The sequence below is a fragment of the Apteryx rowi genome, unplaced genomic scaffold (genome assembly GCF_003343035.1).
Source record: "Apteryx rowi isolate R43461 unplaced genomic scaffold, aptRow1 scaffold_190, whole genome shotgun sequence".
NCBI classification, from domain to species: Eukaryota; Metazoa; Chordata; class Aves; order Apterygiformes; family Apterygidae; genus Apteryx; species Apteryx rowi.
The window spans coordinates 1,291,397-1,306,191 of record NW_020448197.1 but is presented as its reverse complement, the minus strand read 5'-3'; the positions used below and the strand labels follow the sequence as shown (position 1 = coordinate 1,306,191).

The following is a 14,795-nucleotide window of genomic DNA, read 5'->3' as shown; positions in this document are numbered from 1 at the left end:
TGTGATTAATAAGTTAACATACCAGTTACTTAGATAATGGAAAATTAAATTATTTGTGCTGCAATCAGTCATTGCAATGTTCATACAGCACTTTGACAGTGCTGTGCTTGAATATTTCGTCACAAGAATTTCTAAGAACCCCAGTCTTTGTAATAAAATGAAATGTCTTAAATGATCACTAAATATGAACAAATGAAATGATTTACACAAAAATTGTCATTAATGCTATGACATTTCACTTGCCAGTATGCTGAAAAAGCAAAACATCTTTTACTTTATACATATTTTAGTTTGTATACGATTTCTTGTTTTAGTTGCAGGAGAAGTTTTGGCATTATTGTGGAAATAGCCAATTATCCTGGCTTATCCCTCTGACCATATTAAATAATGCTATGTGTTGTAACCCCCTTGATGCTAGAAATTGTCTGGCACAAATGCTGCATTGAAGATTATTTGCTTTATTTCTTTTCACAATAGTTCTGTCCATGTGTGACTGCTCAGAATGACAACATTCAAAACACACGAGTGTGTGGGTGCAGAGCAGCAATGCAAATACCAGTATGGGTATGAAGCATGGCAAAACAGTGCTTCTGTCATCATCCTGAAACCAACATCCCCGGAGTTGCAATAAACATTAGCTAGAGCAGAAAGCTCAGCCRGAGAGCTCAGTATCATACTCATCCTTGCTAGACATTTGGAATTACCTCTGACATGTCCAACTTTAATATTCCCTAAAGCCAGAYGCAAAGAGCTAGTCCGCAGTCTGCTATTAAAACACTTACCTTTTGCGTTCTCGTTAAGAAAGTATTCATCGTAAAAAACAGTTTTCCCACCCTTCGTTAACTTTGCATTGCAGAGTGCCTAAATAACTGTGACCAATGCTTCGCGGCGGAGTCTCACCAGACTGCGTGTGTGTGTGTCAGCACTGTGGGCTCCAAGCTACGGTGCGCTTTGCTGTGAGAAAAAAGATCCTTGCTGGCAGGATGTGCTTTCAGGTTAGTAAATGCAAACCACTCATTGCCTCTCACTTGAGTCTGGRGTTGGAGGTGCTTGGGGGCTTCCCGTCCCTCCAGCTCTCAGGGCATGTTGTGCAGCTGTGTGTGGCGCCTGCTTCCCGCTTCCCTTCTACAGCACCACTTCTGGTTTCGTCTGGGTTTCTTGTACCATTCTGTATTATTCCCTTGGGCTGGAAATCCATCAGTTTGAATCCTTCCTCTGGTTTCTTGCTCTGTCTCACATTCTTTTCGTGAAAGCGTGTCAGGTTTTCTTTCCTTCCCACTTCCCCTCTGGGTCTTGTGTTCCGCTTCTGGCTGCTAGTGCCACATCTCACAACCACCCTAGCCCTCCGACTTGTCAAAATCATTTGCTCAGTCTCTTTGATTTCTCCATGTATCTGGAATGCTTTAGGCAAGACACATTCAGGGTCTTTTTCTAATTTCTGTGCGGAAGTGGAAGAGGAGAGGGAAGGAAGAGAGCTAGGAAGCAGATAGAGAAAAATCTGGAGATGCCTATTTGTGCACAGGGCATATCTAAGGGCAAGCTCATAAAACTGCCACCCCTGTCTTGTCTCGTCCCATTAACAGCAAGAATCTCACCTCTCTGTGCYTGGGAAATTGTGCAGGGCACTTCTCTGTGCACAAACATGCTCTGCTAATGCCAGAACAGTAAAGTGATTTTCTCTTTGCAAATGAGAGGGAAAGGAAACAGCTTGCCTTAAGTTACACAATCCACACCCATGGTCATGATAGACCCAGGTGTGCAGAGGCCTGTCCCAGGCTACCTTTCCTCCCAGCTAACCGCTTCTTCCTCGTCAGCTGAGCAGCAGCAGCATGGAGCTAGTTATTTGCAGATTGTACTATTGTTGCAGAAAAGTCGGGACAGCTCGCAGGTGCTGGCAGGTGACACCAAAGCAGCAGGAGGAACTGGGATCTGTTATTCCGGGCTCCGTGTCTGTGGTTAGGTGCAAGGTTGCCTGAAATTCCAAAGGAATTTGCCATGTTATGGTTGGGTAAGACAATACAACACTCCTTAATCCCATACTGAGGAGCAGACAGTGCACTGGCTGCAAAGGAAAGGCCATGCTCCTTTGCCCCTGGATACATCCCGCCTTTGCCTCGCAGCAGGTCCTGCTCTGACATACTAAGGACCATTCACAACCCCCTCCCACAGCCCCATCGCTGCGGCATCCACCTGTCTTCTCCCAAGGGAGAATTCAGCCTTCCCTCCTGTCTGGATCCCAGTTCCCACTGTTCAGTGGATTTGTGGTGACTTTGAAGAGCAGTTTCATCTCTTGCTCTCCAAGTCTTTACATTTTCCCCTCTGCTGTGAGCAGGAGGCTTTTCTCCCATTGTTCTGACCCAGGATTTTCGCAGGAGCTCCTGGAGCAGAAGCAGTGGGGCCATGTTCAGCAATACTCGGCTGCCCTCTCCAGGGRAGCGTGTGACACTCGCGGGGACACTGACCTGCAAAGGCATGAGAAAGAGGTGGTGGCAGACGTGGGAACCCAGCACTTCCTCTTGGTCGCTGGCAGGGAAGAGGGGGGTTCCCCACTGCTCCCAGGGCCCCTGGGAACTGCTGGCACCTGGGTCCCATCTGACCCTTTAGTTGCTGCTCGGAGCTGGGCATTTTTGAGAGCCTGGTGTATAATGGGGTGCTCTTCTGTACCTCTCTGGATCACATTATGGTGTGGAAACTACAGTAAAGATGAAATGCATGAAGGACTACTGTATAAGCGAAGAAGAGACAGGTTATCGGCATGGTCTTGAAAAATAATGGGTTCCATTTTAGTTCCCATGAACTGGCAAAACTTCCTTTGCAAGAACAAGTATAAAACTGTAAAAAGCTAACAAAACAGAAAAAGATGCTTTATACTTGCTTGCTGCTGAGAACTAAAGAATCAGGGTTTGCAGGACTTGTCTTTTCCAAAGCAAAGGTGACTATAAAAGCTGTGCCATGACATTACTCCCAGCCCTGCTTCGCCATGTGCCTGTGCCGTTCAGCGAGAGCCTGAGCCTGTGCAGCCCGGGGCTGTTACCTTCCGCCCAGGCAGGGGCATAAGCAAAAACACAGGCCACAGTCTTGCAATAAGCAGGGAGTCAATGAGACTCTGTAAATCTTTTTCTCCCCCAATGAATGTGTTTTAGAGCAGAGCAATGTTTCTCTTTTTATGGCACATAAGAAAACATCTGGGGTAACAAGAACATGTTCAGTATGTTAACAAGATCCTTCCAGTCGCTGCAGGATGGTCCACAAGCTTCCCAGGCTGAAGGTGGCCGCCCTACGGCTGGACCCCTGCACGCCACCCCTCCACTTCACTGGCTGAAGATAACTGGCAGGACTGGGTTGGGGAGCTGGCTGGGAAAATCAGGACTTTTCCAGTTCAGACTTTAACCAGTTAACCTACTATTAATCCTTCCTGTTGTGGGATACACCTGGTTCTCAGGTCTAGAGCATCATCGCTTAATATTATTTCCTGGGTATGGAATATCTGCTGTCCTGCACATGAGAGGTAGCTGCATTTCAGTGTGGAAGTGATGCTTGTGGGGGACTCTGCGTGGATATTTGGCATCCCAGATCTGTTAGCAGAGTGCGATTACCTGGGAGTAAGAGTCATACAGAGAACTCAGCAGCGCAGTATGACGCTGGGGTCTGATCTGGTACTTTACTCGTGTGAGTAGGTTTAGTTAACTCGGTAGGATTACCTAGGCAAGGAACACTACTTCCACAAGTAATTGTTTGCAGGATTACATCAATGGTTTATAAACTATTGTGGGATAAAGTAAAGCTATTGTAATACAGTAGTGTAAAATATGCTCATATTTTCTGCTAGAATTACCCTTAGTCTCTGCTAAAAAGCTGTACTAAGACTTATTTGCTCACCAGGGAACACTGCTTGAAGAGCTACAAATTGTCCCCAGCAGTATAAGCTGTCAAACAATTTCTCCTATACAATAGGAAAACTTTCGGCCCCTTTGGGACACCACATCATGAACAGTGACAATTAATGAGAACCACGTGCATCAAAGTGAGAATGGACTACCAGCATGGCAGTTAGTCCTGAGTTAGAAAAGCAGCAGTCAGCCCAAAGTCATTCCCTGCTCTGTTATATCTTTGCATCCAGCAGGCTTTTGTGAATTATAAAGCCAGGTCTTCCATATCCACAAAGAAAGCTGTTGTTCTGACAAAAGAACGAGTGTTATAAAGGAAGAAACATTATTACTGCAGCGTATCTGGAAGCACATTCCAGCTTTTAAGTAGGTTTCTAGATTCTCTGATATAGCAAAATTGTCCTGCCAGCATAAAAGAAAATTTTTATGGTCTGACTTTTATAATCTAAGGGCTTTTTGTTCCCCTCTAGTCTGCATGCAGAAGCTAGTGACTTGCTCCCTTGGCATCAGCTGTGGCTAACAAGCCTGTGCATAGCCCTGCTCTGGAAAATCCCCATGCCCACATCCCAACAGCTGAGATGAATAATCAGTTTTACATTCCCATAAAGGTCAGGTTCTTTCTCTTTTTTATTTTTGCCTGCTAGTGCTTAGCAAAAATGAAATCAACCCATGAGTACAAGAAACTGAGGAAACAGCCCTGCTGAAAGAAGGCTCTGGAGAGACTGCACTGGCTGGGGGGGGGGCTCTAAATGGCTTCTCTCTTGGTTGGGTGGGGTGGCCTGAATTCATTGCACCTGATTTTATGGTACTTAAATTAGAAGCACAATCAAGCATGCCTGAGCTGTTAAAGAGATGCTACTTAATAGTATAAGACTATGTTAAGCTCTTCAGGATGCTCTTGGCAGTAGTTTGACTTCTTTGCTCTGCTGCTAGTGACCTTCCTGGGTCTCACCAAGTAAGCGAGGCTGAGCAGAGCCTATGAGTGGGAGAGATGCTTTCGATGGCTGTGAGCACAGCAGCAAGGCACTGGCATGGCTGTGGGAGGGCTGCTTTCCCTGCGGCCTCCAGACAGGCACCAGAGCTTGCTCTAGCGGCTTGTGTGAGGCTTGGTGGTGACGTAGCTGTAGCAGCACAAGAGACTAGCAGGGGCTATGCAGCCTCCCCCAGGGCTTAAAAATAGCTGAGTAGTTATCGGTGATGAGCTTCCTACTCCTACCTGTCCCAGCATAACTGGCTTACTAGCGTTGGCTGGCTGTGGTGGTGTCCCAGCCTGCTGGGGTGCAGGATGGGCTGGAGCTGTGTCCAGGTGAGTTCCTAGCTCTGCCCCTGCGCTGTGCTGGGGGGAAGGCTAGAGGAAAAATGGGGCAAGTGGTGGGGAAAAGAGCTTATGACCTTGGTCTCACTCAGTAGCAGCTTCTTTGCCCCCAGAGCAGTAGGGAGCAGCTCCTCGGGCAGATGGRGCTGTCTGGACACGGTTGATGTGATGGGGGGTGCTCAGTCACCAGGGCTGGCAGGAAACTGGGCTGTGCTCTGTAGGAGGGCTGCGACTGGCTCATATTTCTCTAGGTTTGGTTTGTGCTTGGACCGAATGAGAAAACTGAGGGTGGCTCAGATAGGGCTGAGAGCAGAGGCATTGCTCATGTGGAGAAGCAGTGGGATTTCACACTGTACTCTGAGGAAGCGCTTACGGGGGAAAAAAACCCTGATGTCTTCTGCGTAGTGTAGCTCACCTGGGTGAAATGGGGCTTGTCCCGTGAGGCTGCCCTCCCCTGTGTAGGGTGGCGCCTGGGCAAGGTGGCTGGCTGGAGAACGCCCTCCCCTTGCTCTTGTAGAGTGAGGTGTGTTGAGGGTGGAAATGTTTTTTCTGCTGATAAGGTGTGAATTGGGCATGTTGACTTAAATGGGCTGAAGGCTCTTGCAGGTGTTTGTGACTCAGAGCTGGCGTGGATTTGAGCAGGGAGCTGCTGAGACACGTAAACCTGGAGGGTGTGACTCRGGAGCCATGCCTGGATGTGCTTTTATTTACCAAGTTCAGATTTCAGTGATAGTGAAACTGCTCCATCATGGGCTGTTTAATCTCTCCTGGGCTCTCAGGCTCACGGCTTGGATAACTGGTCTTAAATGAGCTTTATTTTTCCCTATTTTTTCACTGTTGCTGGGTTGTGTGTGTATATATGCATATGTATATATACAGATATGCATGCTGCAGTCACACCTCTGCAAAGGAGATATGTCCTCAGAGATGGTCCTGAGCACGTGTCTGGTTTTAGCAATGTGGAGGAGGAATCTCTTACTCTGGAGATAATTCAATGTTGGTATCAGTGGACACTGACTAATTTGTATCCATGGCTTACATAAAAAGTATCTTTAGGTATCCTGCCTCTGATTTCTTTAAACAAAAACTTGTAAGAACCTTTATTTAAGCAATTAATTAATATGGTTTTCCCTTGAATTGCTGGGGTGTTTGTTGTGTTGTACTGCTTCTCTGTATTTATTCTGAAAAGATTCAAATGCCAGCTAGCTCCTGTATATCACTTTGCTGTGCATTTCCTAAGCTTTACTCAGTACTTCATTTAGACAGGGAACCTGAGGTCCTTTGCCAGATAGAATAAAGGCTATTCTAACTGTTACTATATACTTAACACTCATGTAGATTTTTCTTTTAAGAAAATACAAAATCAACACATTTTCCACACAAAGAAAACTTAGGTAGATTATTGTTACCCTAGTTAAGGCTCAGATGGTGACATCTAACAAGTTGAAAGCATGTCATGGGACTCTTAGTAATGCCAAGGTATGTTTACTTTTGGTCTCTTTAAAAAAGAGCCACCGGAAGCTCGTCACCTGTAGAATAAAACTGGGGCAATAGTTCAGTGTTGACTTAACAGATGAATCATCTGTCCTGCTTGCTTCCTGCAGCAACTATCAGTGGGTATTTCCCTTGAAATGCTGTCCTGGCACAAATGTGTGCATGGTTGGATCTCTGTCAATCACAGCTGGAAGCATTTCAGTTTGGGGCTAATGAGATTCTGGGGACTTTGTCTTCACTAGAGCTTCTGGGCAAACTTCTAGCTCTTGCAATGTCAGCACAGACAGAGCTAGCTTCCCTTGGTGGCTGATATTAAGATCTACTGGTTAGACCTGCTTTGAGAGGGAATGGAGATATTGAATAGGAAAACCTTGTTGAATTGCCATCACTGTGGCAGCAAAAGCATACTGGAGGGCCGAGGGAGGAGGATTTGAGTAAGGTAGACCCAGCCTAAGTAACTGGCTCACTAGGAACATTGGGAAACTTGGTTGTTATTGCAGTCAGCCTTTGAATACCTGGAGGAAGCAGAGTCATGTGGACAGAGCAGAAACTTGCACAATAGAAGCATTTGCAAAATAAGTTATAAGAACATGTAGTGAAGGCAGGGTGGAGATGAGGTCCATGAGTCTGTCTGCAGTGTGGAGTCACATGGTGACACAAAGTCAGATCTAGAGTTAGCTGTCCTGCAGCACGGGTGAGGGCACTGCCTCCTAGGCCTCGTCCCATGCGGGTGGCGAGCTGCACGGCATGAATGGGGGGAGCCGCTGCTCCTGGGTGCAGCTCATGTGTCACCACATCCCAGGCTGCAACCCAGACCGGCAGCCCATGAGTAATTGAGGGGAATATCCTGCCATGTCCTTTGGAGCAGGAAGTCTTGTGCTGAGACCATTAAAACAAAGAGTGAGGATTTAAAATCAGTATTGGAGGGAGTGGAATATCTTCCCTTGAAGAGATCCTAGATCTCTTTAATAAGAAATCACAGCTGAAGCCTGGGACCTTGATTTGGCTGTGCCCTCAGGAGATGCAGTCTAGGACTCTCAGACACATAAGGTGCTTCTGTACTTGTCTGGGTTACAGCAGCCCTGGGGACTTTGTCTTCTCTTGCTGCACTGTGGGAGAGGAAACCTACCCAAGTTCTTAGAAACTGCAGTGTGAAATGATGGTAACTTTCTTTTTGCTTGAAGTTAGACACTGTGTTTTGAATTTTCTAGACTGCCTGTCCTTTGATTTGATTTAAAAGTACTCCTTGGATTCCTGCTTAAACTGAGTGAATAACACAACTTCTTGTAGTATTCAACTGGTTTCCCAGTATGTTTCAGTGAGTTTTTTTTTTGCACAAATATAGGATTGGTTTATCACTGATGCTTCCTGCTCCCTTGTGCCTCTGGCTAAATGTGTCAGCCTGACCCCGAAACCAGTCCTGAAAGAGACGAGATGTTTTCTGAAGTATCTAAGAGATAGTGTGGAAAAACAGCCAGACCTTGTGTCATCCTTGATCTGAATTTAAAAGTACGTGGGCTGTTCTGTTCCCTGGACAAGAGCACATTTGGAGCCAGTAAAATGTTATTTCTAATCTTCAGTGATGTGTCCTGATTTAAACACACATGAGATGATACTTTAGCAGATATAAACACACAGAAAATATAACCAAAGCAAAAATCTGCTGGTGTGTTACAGAAGAGTTGTTTGAGATCATTAGTGGAATCTCAAGGCTTAAATGTTTGGTTACAGCAGATATTGTTATTGATGTCTTCTATTTAAAGGAAAGTTACTCAATCTCAGACATAACATTAAATGCCAAGAAACACACAGCAAAGGGAGGAAAACAAATTTAATCTCAACTTGGTTCGTGTAAGCATGCAATAAAGAGCATGAACAAAGGTCTCAGCTTGGTTGTGTCAACACAATGTGTATATTAAAATATATTATAGGTTTTTTTAATAACACATTGCATTATGAATACTACTTAGAGCAAGCTGTCTCTCTGGGGTACTTATCTTTGTTCCATTTCTGCCTGAGGCCTGTAAGATAAGTCAGTGCCCCGTACCACCGGGTGCTGGTCAGTAAGAAACCTGCTTCATTTTAAAGTATCTGGGAGATAAGAGGGAGTCACATTTTTTCCATTTTGTGGTGAGGAAGCAGGGCACCTCTAATGACCTCCTCAAGGAGCCTCCTCAAAACCGATACTCCAGCTCCTGAATCCCAGCCTGTTGTTTGTGTGCGCTTTTCCCTGAAGTCAATTAAACTGAAAGTCACTTTCACTTCCCTTTGGAAACTGAGTGGGGTGGGTTTTTTTGTCCTTAACAGAAACGCGTGCAGGAGCGTCATGGAGGAGCCTGCGATGCCCGAGGGTGGCTGGACGGGGAGGGTCGCTTGAGGAGCGCAGGGGTTTCTCGTGGTCCTGTAATTTGGGTGAGTACACGGTGAAGGCCGAAAATTTTGTTGTTTCCGTGTAAATGATGCCCTGAGGCGGAAGAAACGACCCTGTGGCTGTAAATACAAGCCTGCGCCGGTTTCTTTGCAGTGTTTTGGGAGCCCATTCCCACAGCACAGCCGCAGTTTTAAATCGTGAAAACCTTTCCCTTCACGCTGTGCTTCGTTTTGACATTAAAAATCCGTCTGAATTCTTTAAATAGATCATAAAGCTGCACGAGGAAACAAACGAAGGCAGCGGCGGCGCGGTTATTGGCTTGCCCAGTCTCTGGCTAGGAGAGCTTCCTTGGACTGAAGCTAATAGCAGTGAACTAAAATGGGTTATAAAACAAACTTGCGCACGTTATTTTAAGTCCTTAACTTTGTAAAGGGGATCAAACACCCGAACAAAAGGGGAAGCCCGGCGGCCGCGCCGCCCCTCCCGACCTGCCCTTCGCTGAGGCGATTCAAACCGCGGCTCCGCCCGCGCTGCCTCGGCCCCTCAGCAACAGGCGGGGCTTGGTTCTCATTGGTCGGAGGAGGCACGCAGCGCGCTCCTATTGGCTGGCGCGAGAAGGACTGGGGAGGGGGGAGGAGGGTGACGGCGTTATACAGCGTACGCCCGTGGCTGCCATTTTGTGTGGGAGATAGAGGGGGAGCGGCAGGAGTTGGTGGAGAGAGTTGGACTGCGGGGGGGGGTGGGGGTCGAAGAGTGACGGCGAAGGAGCAGCGGGGTCGGCTCCTAAAGGCCCGTGTGTGTGTGTCTGTGCTTGTGAGCGAACGAGACGGACAGAAGTCGGTAAGGGAAGAGCGGTGTGGGAAGGGCCGGGCGCCGCCGCCATGTTGTGCTCGCCGAGCTGCTCCATTGTTGAGGCAGCGAGGAAGCGGGGCCGGGGATTGCCCGGCCCCCGCAGCGTCAGGCAGGGCGAGGGGCCCGAGGGCGGGGAGGCGAGAGGAGAGGGGCGAAAGCTTGGAGGCTCCCTAAGGGGGAGCAGCTCCGGTGGGCTGGGAGCGCCCACGGGCCAGTGTGCAGTAGCAGCTTGGTTTGTGCTAGTAACCATCAGCCCTTGTTTTCTGTCACAAGAAGATGAAGGCTAAAAATGAAGACGTGCGGCCCTTCCTAGTGCTTTGGGGGAGAGGGGGCACTTGGGGGTGCTGATGACACTGAGTGACGCATCTTGTAGGGGGAGGTCAGTAGCCTGGAGTGCCTGAGAAAAGACTTCAGGAGGGTACGAGCTATGGGTTAAACAGGAAACTATTTTAAGAGCTGATCAGGAATTCCTTTGTTTTGAAACGGAGCCCTGTGTTGTAATGGCTGGAAGAGGCTTTGAGGGTGCGATTGGTTTCATGGGAAGTGTTTGGACGCTTAGAGTCACATTCTGTTCGCAGTAGTCTGGGCGGTGCTTTCCTGTTCTCTGGTCCCATTGAGTTAGGTGGGAGAGTTCTCGAGGGACAGTTTTCGGGGGAGGGTTTCTTTCTGCTCAGTGATATATTGAGACACTAGTTTCCTAGGATTTCATCCCAAGGTTTTTTTCTTTTTTTTTTCGTTTTATTTGACTTTTTTGTGAAACAAAGGGTAAGGTTCTGCTTGTCTCTGCTTAACTAAAATATTAGTATAATATAAGATGTATACCATGATGAAGGTAGTTGTCTTTATGAAAATGCTAAGTAGGATGGTGAAGCTCATGTAGATAGAGTAAGATGTTTTTACCATATAGAAAAAATGTTTGAAGTACATTGTCATCTTTAATAGATAGAGAAATGCAACTGACTTGTGCTTGGAGATTCTGTGATTTTTTTTTTTACTTTTTTTCAAATTTAAAAGGGGAAACAAYTGTTTCTTCAATTTTTTGAATTCACACTTCTCTAATTTATACAGTTGAGACTTCTCCCTTGGAGCCTCTGTGCCGAGAATCCGATGTTGGGCTCGGCTACCTGGCTGAAGGCAGCATATCAGCCCATGAAAACTTCTATTCCTAGCCAAAGGAAGGAGTCCAGCAAAAGGCAGCACCTACGCTTTCAGGCTTGGAAGCAAGAAAGGGGACAGGAGTTGGAGAGTGTGGAATCTGAGAAGACAACTGAAAGGTAAACGGGGACTGGTGTACTGTGGGAGACTTGGCATGAAAGGACCAAGCAGGGTGTATTAATATCTGGCTCTGTAGTTTAGAAGACCTGTTATAAATGGCTGCTTTTCATTCGAGGTTGTTTTCGGTTCTCTTTGTGTTTTGAGGCCAGCTCTCTTCCTGACGTGTGCCTAAGTCTGGCTGTACGTTCCACCAGTGCATTTGGGCCCCCCTGCCCCCTTCTCTCCCAGGGAAAAGCTGTTTGGGAAGTGGATCTCGCCCCTACCTTGCTGTGATCAGCTATACAGCTCCTCCTTGGGAATATCGGGAATCTTCTGTGTTGTTCTTGGACTTACCTAGGAAGCTCTGTTCTACAAACTACCTCTGCCATTCTGCTGAGCAATTCCATTAAGCTGGGGAGTGGCTTTATCAGTTGTAGACCTTGCCCAGATCTTTAGGAGTATCATAGGCTGAGTATAAACACAAATGTCTTCAGGATTGGATACTAACAACTTAAATCTGGCACTGCATTTTGAGCAATGTCTTTAATGTGCTTCTAGTAGTATCTTTTGCTGAGGAGAAAAGAAGTGGTGTTTATCTCCAGGACCAGCTTTTTCATAACTAGGCAGACAAGGTTGTAACTGTTACAAGGAGCAATTGTGTACAGTTACTGAAGGACAGCTTGGCATACAATGTCCTGATGAGCCACTGCCAAGCCATTATACAATCGGTATCTCCCCCTAGGAAGATACGCTCTCACTGTCAAGTTCTTGGCCGTTCTGACCTAAAACTTACTTCTAGATCCTTGTACCAGTAAGCTTTTTAAAAATTTATTTCTTTATATATATATTTTTTAACTTATCCTCCCTGTTTCCTTGCCTCCACCCCAAATGTGGGGTTAGTGTTGGTTTGATATTGGTTGCCTGTGTCTTGGGATGATGGCCAGGCAGGATGCCTATACAGTCCTTAGTTCATCTGAGTTGTCCTGTGTGTTAACACTGAACAGACAAGACATTTTAAAGTTCGCTGCACTATAATTCAGTTCTCATGACCGTGTCAGCTAAGTTCTTGAGTTCGTATTACTGAAGTCTCTTCTACCAAAGGAGGAGAAAAAAAAAAAAAACATTTTCCATTTGTCTAATTTTTGGATAGATTGATTTCAGTTCCCTTATTTAGAATCTAAAAAACTACCTTAAACTTTTTGTTTCAAAAAGTCACAAATTCCCAACTCCACTCTCTCATTCTGTTTTATAGGTGACATTTAAGTTGAAGATGGGTGGTGGAGAAAGGTTCAACATTCCAGTTCCACAGGCTAGAAATACCACCAAGAACCATCAACAACTTAAAAACAGACAGAAGAGTAAAGATCAGAACTCTCAGATGAAGATGACCTATATGAAGAAAGAAAGAGGACATGGATGCAACTCATCTGCTGCTGCATGGCAGGCCATGCAGAAAGGGGGAAAGAACAATGTTCACTTCCCCAATAATCAAAATTGGAGTCCTAATTTATCAAGCCCCAACTTGTTTTTCACACCTCAAACCAATCAGAACTATGCTGGAGCAAAATTTAGTGAGCCACCCTCACCAAGTGTTCTTCCTAAGCCACCAAGCCACTGGGTACCTGTTTCTTTTAAACCTTCTGATAAAGAAATAATGACATTTCAGCTGAAAACATTACTTAAAGTCCAGGCTTGAGATGTAACTTTCCATGTTTTTAGTTATTTAAATTTACAGGGTTTCAAATTTGAGAATAGGCATTCATAACTCCAGATGTACAGGTATATGGAACAAGTTGTTTTTGCTGCATATAGTTGGTCAGCTGGAAGGGGGGCAGGGATAGTTTACACACCCCTCCAGTGCTTCACCTCAAACTGCTGTGTGCATTTCACTGTGAAAAAGAGATTTTATCTGTAGTGAATTTCAATTCTGAGCAAGTTGCTGATTCTTGCATTTACTGTGACAGATTTGGACTGTGTTTCAAAATTGAAATTGTGACTACTTCCTGGTATGGTATTAGGAATGGTACTAGAAAACCACCTTTTGCCTAACTTAATGCAGCATTAACTGGGGAAAAATACACTGAAAGCTTTAGGCAGTTACTTTGTCTTTCAAACTTGTGTCACTTTTGCTAGTTGTATAAAAGCTCTGCAGAGCAGACTTTCCTAGCAGAGGAGACTCCACCTAGGTGGTACTAGTAGAAAATGCAGAGTTTTTTGTTTTTTTCCTCTTTTTTATACCTGTGAGCTTTTATTTGGCACTCTTGAATCACTGGACAAGCATTCAAGCCTGTGACTAAAACTTAGGTGTAAGAAATTGGTTCCTTACATATTCTTGCATGGATAGAAGAACACATCAGGCAAATCAGTATTTTGGTCTTTCTCCAGCTCTAGAAACTTCATTGGAATCTCAAGTCAAACTGTGCCAACTAATTACATATTTTACATTGCCAGATGACTGCCAAGAACTTAAACCTTTGTATTTTGATTGCACTGATGAGTTTTAAAATGCATTTTTGTATCAGTTTTGTAATTGTGAAAAAAAATGGAGTAGAATTACTTGGGCTAGTCTTAAATTGGTTACCCTGTAATATTGTTTTAAGTTACTGTAGCTTGTGACAGGCAAAAAATGTTTTCATAGATAGGGAAGAAAGAGCCATGTAAATAAATGTAAAACTTTGTAGCATATGTAAATTTATGCTGGGCTTTCYTGCACAAAAGTATTTTTAGTACAAAACTGCTGAATGTAAGATGACCATGCTGAGTACATGGCCTGATTTAAAAAAAGTATTTTGTTTAAGAAGAAAAAGCCTAAAAGCGCACTTGTGGCTGTGCCCTTGCACTTAACGTACAGTGAACATGCACGTTTGTCTTTGTAGGCTAATTTCTTAAAGGAAACTTGGTGCAAAAGAGGCTTATTTAGAATTTTGTAATAAAATTTTAAAAAACTTAAAAAAAACCCCTGCTCAAATCTATGGTGCTCATGTTCTGAATGTATAGGAGAGATGCATGTTAAGTGATTAGATTGCAGCAAGGTGTTTAAAAGCAACTGGATGTCTCAAGAAATGCAAACTGCTGAGTTTAGGAACCTGATCAGAACTGAGCTGTTGTGACAATGTTTCAATTTCTGAAATCAATCACTGCAGCAGCACTATTCTGTCCCAGGATTTACTAGTTGCCAGCAATTCCAGTGGTGAAATGAAATATAAGTTCTAGTAAGAGCCACTGTGTAGATTTCAGTGCTGCCACAATTCAGTTGATCCTGATTGATAGAAACAACTGAACTGTGATCAACAATCTGAGGTTATTTAAAAATAGTAGTTTAAACTACTAGTAAAAACTAGTTTAATTTCAAAGTGATTTTTGTAATTGTAAAATGTTTTAAAGTGTGTTCTTCCTATACATTCAAAATGTGTTGGCAGCTGGTTGAATGTTTACAAACACATTGTTCCAAATAAGATGGAATTGGCAGTCTTCTAAATTGTCTTTGACCTGGATTTTCACCAATGTAAGAGCTGTATCCCAACTATAATTGTGTAAACTCAATTTCAAAATGTTAATTACTAACTGTATATGTAAAAATTGGAAACATAAATTGAATAAATTGAACTTTTCTCCCCCTAAA

The 14,795-nt window shown here is 44.7% G+C and overlaps 2 protein-coding genes across 4 annotated transcripts in view; one reads left to right on the top strand and one right to left on the bottom strand.

Annotated features, from left to right (window-relative positions):
* The window catches only part of FUCA1 (alpha-L-fucosidase 1), a 15,934-nt gene extending 15,065 nt beyond the window's left edge, over window positions 1–869 (bottom strand). Inside the window, exon 1 of the mRNA XM_026062435.1 lies at window positions 783–869. The gene's annotated coding sequence lies outside the window, so the exon portion shown is untranslated. The remainder of the gene's footprint in view (window positions 1–782) is intronic.
* Window positions 861–14,795, top strand: PNRC2 (proline rich nuclear receptor coactivator 2). Of its 3 annotated transcripts, XM_026062456.1 has the most exons (4): window positions 861–995; window positions 9,004–9,108; window positions 10,988–11,193; window positions 12,426–12,446. In XM_026062456.1, the coding sequence occupies exons 1-4, from the start codon at window positions 879–881 to the stop codon at window positions 12,427–12,429; spliced, it is 432 nt and encodes a 143-aa protein (XP_025918241.1). In that variant the 5' UTR covers window positions 861–878; the 3' UTR covers window positions 12,430–12,446. The 3 variants fall into 3 exon arrangements, with proteins under 3 accessions (XP_025918241.1, XP_025918243.1, XP_025918242.1); XM_026062458.1 differs by lacking the exon at window positions 861–995 and having other exon boundaries at window positions 9,019–9,108; window positions 12,426–14,795; XM_026062457.1 differs by lacking the exons at window positions 861–995; window positions 9,004–9,108 and adding an exon at window positions 9,762–9,907 and having other exon boundaries at window positions 12,426–14,795.